The sequence below is a fragment of the Schistocerca gregaria genome, chromosome X, assembly GCF_023897955.1.
Source record: "Schistocerca gregaria isolate iqSchGreg1 chromosome X, iqSchGreg1.2, whole genome shotgun sequence".
NCBI classification, from domain to species: domain Eukaryota; kingdom Metazoa; phylum Arthropoda; class Insecta; order Orthoptera; family Acrididae; genus Schistocerca; species Schistocerca gregaria.
Genome location: NC_064931.1, coordinates 651,458,233 through 651,470,842, shown reverse-complemented (window position 1 = coordinate 651,470,842; position 12,610 = coordinate 651,458,233). Strand labels below are relative to the sequence as shown.

Genomic DNA, 12,610 nt, shown 5'->3' with positions numbered 1-12,610 from the left:
CCAGAAAAGAAATTTTAATTATATTCATGAAAACAAGTCTATGTGCAATTAATTAATTAATGCTTGGAGACTACTATAATTATCATACAGGGCAATAAGCATTATGGTTATCTAGACTTGTGTATTGTACTATTTTTACCTATATTATTTATTATTGCACAAAGTAAAGTTAGCCTTCAGTTTCATCAGAGACTTCTAAATATCCATTAAATGATGTGAAGATACACTAGGAATGACATGTTTCAGACTCGGTGTTAAACTGTAGGTGACCTTTCTCAATAGGAATACTGGGGTAAGTTAAGGGCTCATACATTGCCAAACTGGCATCCAATTGCAAGAATTGCAAACAGGTTGTTGAAAATCACTCTTGAGGGTCTCTCAGCCATTCATGCCATTCAAATGTACTTCTAAGTACCGATGTGAAAAATAATTTAAAAAAACAAGACATAAGAGCAGCGACTTGAACCCACAATGTCCTGGTTTGTAAGTAATTGCTCTGATGACTGCAACCACTCCCTCATTGTAAGTAGTAAAGTGGTCCAGTGTGATGACTGTTGACCTTAATTGTTTCAAAAATTAAGTCCTATAAGGCCTAGTTGACTTAAACCATGTAGAGAGACATGCAGAGATTAAACTGTTGAACTTCCTTGTAGGATCAGCTCAGCCATAGGGAATGCCATTTTTGAGTAATTTATCATCTTAAACATTCTGTATGTGTGGTGCAGTATTCTGCTGCACTGATATGGCCAGACATGGCAATTTACTTCTGTCATTACACTTTCTGTTTCGTAATAGCTAATGGCAGTACACAATTCTAGGTCAGATACCTGAACCACCATGCTTTGAGTCCGCCTGCTTTATTCATGAGATATGTCAAGAGGCTGTCAGTGTCTGTAAAACTGCTCTTGTGGAGGAAGAGAATTTGGTGGCATCACTGAGCACACTGTAGAATGATGGATAAAACCATATCACAATACTGGAAAAATCCAGCAGATATGTAGAAAGTAGAAGTTGATGTGAACACCACCAGTTCATTATCCTGAAACTGTGTGCACATAACAGCAAATTGTTTTTAAACACAGTCTGGTTGAAATATACTACTGCTCTTCCAAGATCAGTTGATACAGTTTGGCACTGGCTTTGGCAGGTTGGTCTGCAAAGCAAATGTGCAGCCAATTAGGCGAAATTCAGGCGGTAATCATTGACATGACCAACTAAGTGTTTGTTTCGGAAAATATCTTTTGTAATATTTTCCAATCAATCTGTTTTCTGCATAGAGTAACGGTCCCATAAGAGTGTATAATTTCCGTGGTGTGTAACAATGCCAAATATATCAGAGTTTGGAGCTGAATTTTTTTCCCATCGTTTTGGGATGCTGCCCAGAATGCTCATATTATAGGTAATGTTGTTGTTCCATCTTTGAAACCATTATGCTGAGTCAGTCATCTATTTCCAACAGGATTAGTCTGCAATACACACACATGAATGTTAATAAGCCATAATTTCCTCAGATTCAGTTACACACATTCTTTACCTTTATGAATGTTACCGTATGTAATGTGATAGGCCCTTTTGTAGCTTACTAGACAATTCAAATTTCAGCTGCTACCATTACTTTGTGCTGTGAAGTGTACCTGTTTTCTTCCATTTACCATTATTTTCAGCTAACCTGGAGATAGTGATTTTTCAATTGTTTGAAACATTACTTAATGCACTTACAGAAATTAACTTGTTTGTATTGACATTTCAGCTTTCAGATCCGACTGTGGGTGTTGACTTTTTTGCTCGTCTCATAGAAGTGAAAGATGGCACCAGAATAAAACTTCAACTCTGGGACACAGCTGGACAGGAGAGATTCAGGTATGATTTGAAATGCCCCTCCCCTAAAATAACCAGTATTATTACAATTAACTTGGATTTTTGCGTGTGGAAAAATGTTAGGTGTTGATGTGTTCAAATGATCTTTGAGTTGAGGACAACTTTTTTTTCCCTTTAATTCCATGAAAGTGCAAATTTACAATATTTGTAAGCAGACGCTTTAGCTGCACCACGTGGCATACAGCCAGACAACCATATCATCAGCTGCACCTAATATATCCAGTGGATGACAAGTTAAGATATTATGCAAGATGTATGTGGGAGATACCATTTCTTGACTGGTCTTTCATTGTGCATACTGAGAATTTGAAGTGTAAGCTTTTTAATGATCCAAAGGCTATTTTCTTAGTATCTTTCATTGGAGAGTGAGCATATCTGTGGTACCATCTTGTTGATGAAACAGACCATGCAGCTCTTCGTTGAATCATCATCCATTGCTAAGGTTTCCAGGTTGATGCCTGATAACTCCAGGCAAGAATGACTTTGTGGGTGAATTACTTTTCATTGTTTTGCTGCTGAAAATTTGTCTACTTTTTCCAGAACTAGGTTTATGGGCCAGACCATATTAAATTACTGCGACTGAATACTTAATTATTTGTTAGTTATATTTCAGTCCAGTGGTTGTACAGGGAATGTTGTTATGCAACATCATAAAGTCATTCTACTTGTTTACTTACATGACATTTTATGTGATTATGTCAAGGGTTAACTGCCTGTCTGTGCAATTGGCTTTGTCATGAGTCTGTGGCCATGAATGCAGAACACAGATGACCAAATACAAATATTCAGTTGTCTGATTCTCATCCAAACTCTTTCTGAAATTGTAAAAATCATAATACAGATTTTCTCCATTTCAGCTCCATTTCTGATAGTGACTGAATATGTTAAGCATTACAGTAGATCTCAAGTAATTTATCCACAGATGTGCTGTGTAGACTTCCATACCACAATCTTACAATTTTCAGATTACCATATCAGTTAGTCAGTGGCTCTGCATATGAATAAACACCCTAGAAACAGATTCCAGAGGCAGAGATGAAACATGTGATATGATATCACTGACTTTAGCATCAGCTGTGTTCTGTACCAGTGGTATCATGCCAATGTACTGCATTCTAAAGGCACCATTAACACCGTAACTTCAATTTAGAATATTCAGACAAATTTTTGTGACAATTTATTGTTGTCAAAAATAGCTTACAGCATGGTGACTTAAGCACAATCACCTGCCCCTTATGGCAAATATGTGGTTCCTAAGCCAAAAACTGACAATTTCCAGTGTTCAGATACACAGCACTCACTCTGTCAAGAGGCTGTATGACCATGACCCCCCTCCTTTTACTGGAAGCTTGACACTGAGGCCAGAAGTCGTGGGATACTTCCTGATATGGTGATGGACCTCCTTTTGCTCAGCACAGTGCTGCACTTCGATGTGGCATGGACTCAACTAGCCGTTCAAAGTCCCCTGTAGAAATATTGAGCCATGTTGCCTCTATATCTGCCCATAATTGTGAAAATGTTAGCGGTGCAGGATTTTGTGCACGAACTGATCTCTCAATTATGTCCCATAAATGTTTTATGTGATTTGTGTTGTTCTGCATGGCCAAACCATTTGCTTGAACTATCCAGAATGTTCTTTAAATCATACTCGAACAGTTGTGGCCCAATTACACGGAATATTGTCATCCATAAAAATTCACTCATTGTTTGCCAACAAGACATTCATGAATGACTGCAAGTACTCAAACATACAGAGGATGCCATTAATTCCATGTAAACAGAGCCCACACCATTATGGAGTCACCACTAGCTTGCACAGTGTCTTGTTCACAACTCGGTCCATGGCTTCATGGGGTCTGCACCACACTTGAACGCTACCATCAGCTCTTACCAACTGAAATCAGGACTCATCTGACCAGGCCATGGTTTTCCAGTTGCATAGGGACCAACTGATACAGTCGTGGGCCCAGGAGGGACACTCCAGGCGATGTCACACTGTTAGTAAAGGCATTCGCGTCACTTATCTGCTGCCATAGCCCAAATTTCACCACACTGTCCTAATGGATACGTTCATCATACATCCCACATTGATTTCTGTGGTTATTTCATGCAGTGTTGCTTGTCTGTTAGCATTTACAACTGTTCATAAACACCATTGCTCTGTCATTAAGTTAAAGCTGTCAGCTACTGCTTTGCCTGTGGTAAGAAGTAATGCCTGAAATGTGTTGTTCTCAGCCCACTCTTGACCCTGTGGATCATGGAATTTTGAATTCTCTAACAATTTTGGAAATGGAATGTCCCATATGTCTAGTACCAACCACCATTTCACAGTAAGTCTGTTAATTCCTGTGGTGCAGCCATAGTTACATCAGAAACCTTTTCATAAGAATCACTTCAGTACACATGAAAGCTACTCCAATCCACTGCTTCTTTTATACCTTGTGTACATGATACTACTGCCATCTATGTGTGTGCATATCGCTATCCCATGAATTTTGTCACTTCAATGTGTGTGTTTCTGCTTCAGCGATCACTGTACAAGACAGTAATGAAATGCCATTTATTTCAGGGTTTGGGATCTTAACTTTAACCCCAGTTGTTAAGTGTATAAAGACTTATCCAAAATGGAAGGCATTGGGTGCCTTACACAGGGTATTTACCTCTAAAAAGTATTGAAAGTTAACAGAATGGAAACCGTTTCCAAAAAGTCGCTGTGATTGTGAAAACAGTAGAAAGAATATGAAGGTGAAAAGGGCACAATTACCTAGCTGTATAGATTTTCAGAGAGTGATACGTGTAGTGAAGACAGAACCTTCCCATCAAACTATGCTAATTTAGGATGTAAGATTGCCGAGTAGTTTATCACCAGTCACAGAAGTTAATCAGTTCATTTTTATCAATGTGCTTGTCTTATCTACAGACTAGATGTAGAGGGTGTTTCAAAAACATCCATCTGATTTCATGAGGATATATCTTGTATATGAATGAAGATAGTTTCGATGTGTGTGTTAAAATCTACATAAAGTTTCTAAGGCTTTACCTTGGTGGCAGTTGTAAATTAATGATTCATGTAGTTGCTGGCAAGGTTTGTCTGTATTTCACTACAAGCTGGTGTGCAAAACAAAATGACAAAATGAAATTTTGTGTGATGTCTCTCAGCCAAGTAACATACCTCGATAAAATCTGAACCAAACATAGAAAGAACTGCTACTTTTTATACATATGTAATGAGATGAACAAAAATAACACTTACATTCAAAGACAATAATTACACTGAAGGCAACATGATTTATGGTGGAACCCTGAACAGTACAAAAGGTAGTACATGGTTCTTAATAGGGTGTGTGATTGCCACGGATGGCAATTAATGCCCTGCAACATGCTCCTATGCTGGCCACAAGTTTGGTAAGGAGTTCTTGCAGTAGGGCATTCTGTCACTCCACCAGCATGGCTGACAGCTGCTGGATGGTAATTGGTGCCTGCAGTACATCTGCCCAACACATCCCACATGTGCTCAGTGGAATTCAAGTCAGGTTGAGGGGAGGGGAGCTATTCCATTGGCCAAATGTCCTCTCATCCAAAGAGCTGCTCCAGCTACGCAGTTAAATGCAGTCACACTTTGTCATTCATAAAAATGAAGTCGGGGGCAAACACTACCCCTGAAAATACACACATTGGGAAACAGTACAGTGTCCCAGTAACCCTGACCAGGAAGTGTACCATGTTCAAAAATTTAGAGGTCATTATGCCAATGCAACATTATACCTACCACATCATGACACCTGGATCACCGAAATGATCATGTAAGGCAGTGATGGACATACTCAAATATGGCAAGAGGTGGGAACACACAATGCACCTGAAACATGATTGAAAATTATCATTTTAGTCGTCTGTGTGCTATGGTGTGAGAAGGCAGTGTTACATGGGCATACAGACCTCCAAATATTTGAACACAGTACACTCATCCATCAATATTACTCTGACAGTTTACTCCTTCCCCATGTCTATTTCCAGGGATGCATTCATCCCACAGTTCATTTTTATGTATGGCAGTGCACAACTGCATTCAACTGAGTGGATTGAAAAGCTCTTGGAATCAGAGGATTTTCGATAAATGGACTGACCCGCCTGTTCCCTTGACCTAAAACCTGTCAAGTGTGTGCCATGGGTTGGGGAGACACATTTCACCATGTCCATATGCTCCAATGATCATCTAGCAGTTGTCAGTTGTGTTGGTGGAAGAATGTAATGCTCTAGCACAAGAACTCCTTACCAGCGACCAACTACTCCTGGCCACGACCATCATTTCAGAGCAAGCATTGCTGTCTTGGGATCGCACACACTATAAAGAACCAAGCCCGACCTTTTGTAATGCCCAAGGTACCACTGTGAATCACAGTGACTTCAATATAATTACTTTCTTTCACTAAAAGTGTCATTTCAGTTAGTCTCATTGTGTATTTCTCCATTAACTTCTGTACTATAATGTAGCAGTTATTTCTATGTATGGTCAAAGTTTCATCGAACTATGTCACTTGGCAGTGACACGTCACATGAAAGTTACTTTCATCCTGAAGTTTTCCACACAGTGAACATTGTGTGTCATGTATAGATGGTGATAACATAGCAACCAACAGGTGCAATTGTGTTAATTGTTCGGTGCAGTTTACATTGAGATTGTGGCAATGCACTCCTACAGTTCGAAGCATTAAACAATGATATCTGCAGGCATGGTGGAAGGATTGTCTATATGGCTCCATACAAGATCTAATTTCCCTTATCTTGCCTTTGTTTTAATGCAAAATGCACTTCAGCGGCAGTATTGTCCTGAAGTCAGCTGCAAATGTTGGTTCTCTAAATATTCTGAATAGTGTTTTGCAAAAAGAATGTAGTCTTTCCTCCAGGGATTCCAATTTCTCATGTAGCATCCCCATAATACTCAGATGTTGACTGAACGTGCCAATTACAAATCTAGCAGCACATGTCTGAATAGCTTTGATGTCTTCCTTTAATCTGACCTGATGTGGATTCCAAATATTTGAATGTTACTCAATAATGGTTTGCAGTAGTGTTCTATACAGTCTCCTTTATAGATAAGCTACACTTACATAATTCTCTCAATAAACAGAAGTCAACCATTTACCTTCCCTACCACTGACCTTATGGGCTCGTTCCATTTCATATTACTTTGCAATGTTATCTCTTTATGGGAAGAGAAATCTGTGGGTTACTACCATGTGCTCGGACAAGATGTAGAGTATATTCAACAGGGTTGTGCTTGTTGTCCACAGACACCTACAGTCATGTTCAACCAAGAATTGGCCATTCCTCCTATGTCTGGTGTGTTTCAAACCATACAGAATGACGTTGCTAAAAGCCCTTTATCATGGAGAGAACATTATGTAGAATTATGTGAATTCATTCTGGATGTGGATAAGTGAGATGGCAATTTCATTACACACGTAGTGCATAATGATGTTATGCTCCATTTAAGTGCTAAAGTGAACTACACCAATTTGAGAATGAGCAAGGGTGAGGATCTCCAAAGCGTCATGTGTTTCCCCCCGTTTCACAATATGATGTACAGCCTGTTTCTTTTCACAAAAAAAGACACTTGCAGAAATCACACCCCTGGATATGCTGAAGACCTGCCTTTTTCCACAATTGTGAGAACATTCCAAAAATTAGATTTTTCCATTGGATGGACACCACTGCCCTGGCATTTCCATGTAAGAGCATTTTTAAACAATGTATCACCTGAATGATGGGTTGGCCATAAGGGGCGTATGGATCTCACATCGGTATCAAAGGTTGTGAAGTTAGTGATATCACCTAGAAATGTGACCAAATTGTGATAGTATATAGGAATGTTAAAATCGAGGCACTGAAATCAATATTGATGCCAGAAATAAGAAATAAATTGGAGACAGAGAAAGGTATATGGACCGGGAGGTATGCAGGTAGGTATATATATCGGCGTAATTTGTTCTGTTATGGTCTTAGCTCATTCATAGTCTTTGTGGTTGAAGTTTTTTGCCACAGATGAGCCCTGGGGCAACCTTGTCTGCTCTACCTGCATACCTCCCAGTCCATATACCTTTCTCTGTCTCCAATTTATTTCTTATTTCTGGCATCAATATTGATTTCAGTGCCTCGATTTTAACATTTCTATGTACTATCAAATTTGATCACATTTCTAGGTGATATCACTAACTTCAGGCGTTGCATCTCTTGACTAAGGGACTGATAACCTCACTTTTCAGTCACTTCAACCATCCAATCATCTTGCTATTTGTTGTGCATCTAATGGAGGGCACACTTGACCATTTGTTAAAGGTAAATGAAAACTTTTATCATAAGTTTGTATGTGCAAATGTACAAAAGCTACACCATAGTGAAATCAGGTGGTTTGTGGATAATAAGAACCCTGTAACCCTCTAATTAATATTTGCTCAAAGTTTCTGTCTTCATTTTTGTAGAAGATATAGTCTTGCAAATTTGGATGAATCTGTTTGGAACACCCTGTATGTCAATAATAGATACGCAAAGGAACTATGTGAAGTGAATGCTTGCAGTTGAAAAAATATAAAGAGAAGGTTCCCCGGTGCTCTGGAGAAAGTTATTACATTTACATTGGTAATTAAAGTGACAGTGCCTAATTTCATTTCATAAAATTTAAGGAAAACTGCCACATGTCTATAAGACACTATTTTGGCCTAGTCAACTGGCCATCTTCACCTGTGAACTTGCAAAAGTATCCAGATCTCATTTATTGAAACACCTGCTGGTAGGCAGCACTTCAGTGACTGTGTTGTTAGGTTGCTTAATCAGTGTCTTCCACAGTGGGGCTCACATTTTCAAGATAAGATCTACTGTTCTTGTTTGACGAATTCACAGAAAACTGATACTTACAAAGAGAACGGAGTTCTGTAATGACAAGTTTCCAGGTGATATCTAACTGGAAACTGTGATCACAATTTGTGAAGTCTTCAAACAGCTGAATTTCTTAAGACTCAAGTGGTGAAGTCCCAAATGTTGAATGTATCAAGCATAATTTAATTTTGTTATAGTACAATGAATTACCTGTAAAAAGTGAAATACACCACAACAATAGATTTGCTAGCTTAAAGGTGGCAAGTGTGTCATTGGTGTTCCAAAGCACACTCCTGTAAAATGCAAGTTGTTTGACATGATTTTGTCCCTAATGGAACTGAAAGATGTCACATCCACAAGAAAACTCATAAACTTTTTCTTTGTGTAACATTATGTTGTCTTCAACCAAGTCTGGAAGCGGTGGGAAACTTTTAAATGTCACAGTGCTTACTTTGTCTTAGCTTGTAGATTTTCTTGCATAATTCAATGTACTGGTTCACATACCAACACTATGGATATGCAACTTTGTCATTAGGGGCCTAGACAAGAAGTGCATGAAGCAAAGATACTGCTCACGTTTTGCAGCTATTCTGCCAGTCTCTGTCTAGAGTTGACTGTCCAGCATTTTTTGGAGAGAAGAGCATACTCAAATAAAGGTTGTAATGTAAATGGCATGATCATAAATAAAGAGAAATGCACCAGGACCAAGTGACATAGCATGCAGCTAGACAGTGGTTTTCTATTAATGGTTGGTAAGTCCCTACCCAGCTTTCACTATTTTAGGTTCCCATGGCTTGCCTCAATTGTGGCAGGCAAATGCTGGCACAGGTCTTTAAACAACTCACAGCTATTTCCCTTCTCCCCCCTTCGTCTTATATCACCATCAATGATCAGTGACACTATAACCTTCCTTCCTTTGTGCAAACCTCATGAGGCTCACACACTTGTAATACAACCACTTGATTTTTCGTAGTCTGTTGCCAGCTCGGTAGCTCATCTGTCATCTTGAAGCTAAAATCCTCATTAAATAGTTCATGGTGGTTTCTTAGAAGAAATCTGTTAAACACCACAATGTACATTGCACTTTTTGACACACTACATAGCTCTGAGGTTATATTGTATCAATGATAAGTTTTCCCACTTCTCAGAAGTAGTGCTCTATCAGGTTGGCACTCAGAAATAACTAAGAGTACTGTGGCAGAAATATTCATACTAATTACAAAGATGTTGAAACACCTATTAATGAAACACTTTCCAATAATAAAATATAGTCCATCTGAGTCACAGAATAAAACAATTAAATATGACACAAAACACTGTCGTTTATACAAGACATTGTAATTTATATGCAGTATTTGTTTGCAGAAATATATCAAATGAAAGTTCACTAAAAGAGCTCACACAGTTCACTCATTAACTGCAGTCACAATGTTCAGCAATAGCTCTTTAGCATGTCTGTGTATGTGATTTCTACCAACCCCAACTCGTTTCTGTCAGATATTCAATAACTTGAATTATGAACCCATTTGAAAGTTACTGGACACTGATGTTACTTAGTTTCTGTGGATGTAGGAACATGTATTACGTTGGTGCATAAGTTCATAGCAATTTTTCCATAATTTTAATAAACACAACAGATACACGCGACAGTGACTTCAGTCATCAATTACATATTCTTCTTTACTGTTTACAACAGTCTGCCAATGCTGAGGTATCTTTAAAATTTTGTGACTGTAGAAATAACATGGTTTTAAGGTGAGGAATTCATCAACTCATGTTTGGAGAGCATTTCATCCAGAAAGTAAGTTCCTTGAAGTTTGAGGGTGTAAAAGGTGAAAATATGAGGCGCATCATCAGGTGAATAAGGTGGGTGTGGACTGACTTTCCAACCCAGTTCCTGTATAGTGTTTCGTCAGTCTAGCTGAATGCAGGCAGGCATTATCGAGGAGTAGTATTGCTTCATGTAGTCTTCCTGGTCTCTGTTTTTGGACTGCATCTGCAAACATCTCATTCATTGACAGTAAATGTCTGTGCTTATGGTTACACTTCAGGGAAGCAATTTGTAGCACATCACCCTGTCGCTGTTCCACCAGATGCATAGCATTATCATTTTTGGATGCGTGCAGGGCTTTGTACAGGGCATTGCCACTTTGTTTGGGCTCAGCCATTCCTTTCTTTTTCTTATGTTAGCATAAAGACACCATTTCTCATCCCCAGCAACAGTACAGCATAGGAATTGTTAGTTTCCATGAGTCAGTTGATGAGCAAGCAGAGATGTACATATGGTCACTCACAGATTTTTATGATTTTGGTTTAGAGCATGCAGTACCCATACACCCGATTTTTAACTTTGCCCATTTCATGACTGATTTGATGATTTGATTTGATTTTATCAGGGAAGCAAAAACAACCTTTGTCAAACCCACTGCTGCCCACACGGAAACAGTTTTTTGTGCAGTATCATTCCCTGTGTCTCTATTAAAGCCAACCAATGTCCTGGAACAGTGCAAAGAGATCCTTTTCCAGTGCTTTGCTAGACACAATTTCTTCAAGTATGGTTGATCACAATATTTTGTGTGTTATAATTTCCAGTGCCTCACATTTGAAGATCAAGTGTGATACAGTTTCCTCACCCACACCACACATCCTACATTTAGGGTCTTCTTTATCACCACATTTGCCAGTTCTCGAGTACACTGATGTGCTTCATTGTGGATTAAGACAGTTAAACGATCTTCGTCAAATCCCAAAGGCATTTGTGAATGAGGAAAACCCATTTTCTTACTGTCCTCTGTCAAATGACATTTTCCCCATACACAGCACAAATGTTTCTGGCTGCCTCTGCTGCTGTCATCCCTCTATTGAACTCGAACAGGAAAATATGAGGGTCGTCAACAAAGTTAGTTTCATTTCTATTTCTATCTGCGGCAGCACTAAGATTGCAGTTCAGAGCATGTGTGACAGTTACTCTGACTAAAGTAGATGACATGTACACTGTTTTCAAATCGCTGCTGCCAACATGTGCTTTGTAGTACTTCTTTATACTGTTAGCCGTAATTGAAAATGCCGCAGCATGTGAAATCAGATCTGTGATTTGTTGTCTAAATGCAAAGAAAGTTAAACCAAAGGAAATTAATTGGCAAATATGTGAGGTTTACAGACAAAATGTCATGAGTGATTCAATGGTTAAAAGATTGGTCAGACTGTTCAATGGAGGACGTGATCAAGTGCATGAAGAACAACGAAGTGGACACCAGTCTGTGGCTACTGATGAACTGGTTCACACAATTGAATAGAAGATTACACAAAACCGTAAGCTTACATTTAGAGCCCTTGCTATGGAAGTTCTGCAAATCTCACGATCACTAATTCGTGAAATTGTTACTGATAAACTGAAATTTTGAAAACTTTGCTCACAGAATGAGATTTTAACTCTGCAGTGGAATGTGCGCTGATATGAAACTTCCTGGCAGATCAAAACTTTGTGCTGGACTGAGACTCGAACTCAGGACCTTTGGGACCTTTGCCTTCGTGCAACTGAACTACCCAAACATGACTCACAACCCGTCTCATAGCTTAAGTTCTGCCAGTACTTCGTCTCCTACCTTACAAACTTCACAGAAGCTCTTCTGCAAACCTTTTTGAACTAGCACTCCTGGAAGAAAGGATATTGCGGAGACATGGCTTTGCCACAGCCTGGAGGATGTTTCCAGAATGAGATTTGCCCACAAAAGGCTCTGCTGCAGAGTGAAAATCTTATTCTGGAAACATCCTCCAGGCTGTGGCTAAGCCATGTCTCCGCAATATCCTTTCTTCCAGGAGAGGTAGTTCTGAAAGGTTTGCAGAAGAGCTTCTG

General features: G+C 39.1%; 1 protein-coding gene across 2 annotated transcripts in view; it reads left to right on the top strand.

Annotated features, from left to right (window-relative positions):
* Positions 1-12,610, top strand: part of LOC126297498 (ras-related protein Rab-39B-like) — a 153,604-nt gene that overhangs the window by 126,388 nt on the left and 14,606 nt on the right. For both annotated transcript variants that reach the window (XM_049988384.1, XM_049988383.1), the window contains exon 2: positions 1,751-1,860. In XM_049988384.1, coding sequence (XP_049844341.1) covers positions 1,751-1,860 — 110 coding nt within the window. The remainder of the gene's footprint in view (positions 1-1,750; positions 1,861-12,610) is intronic.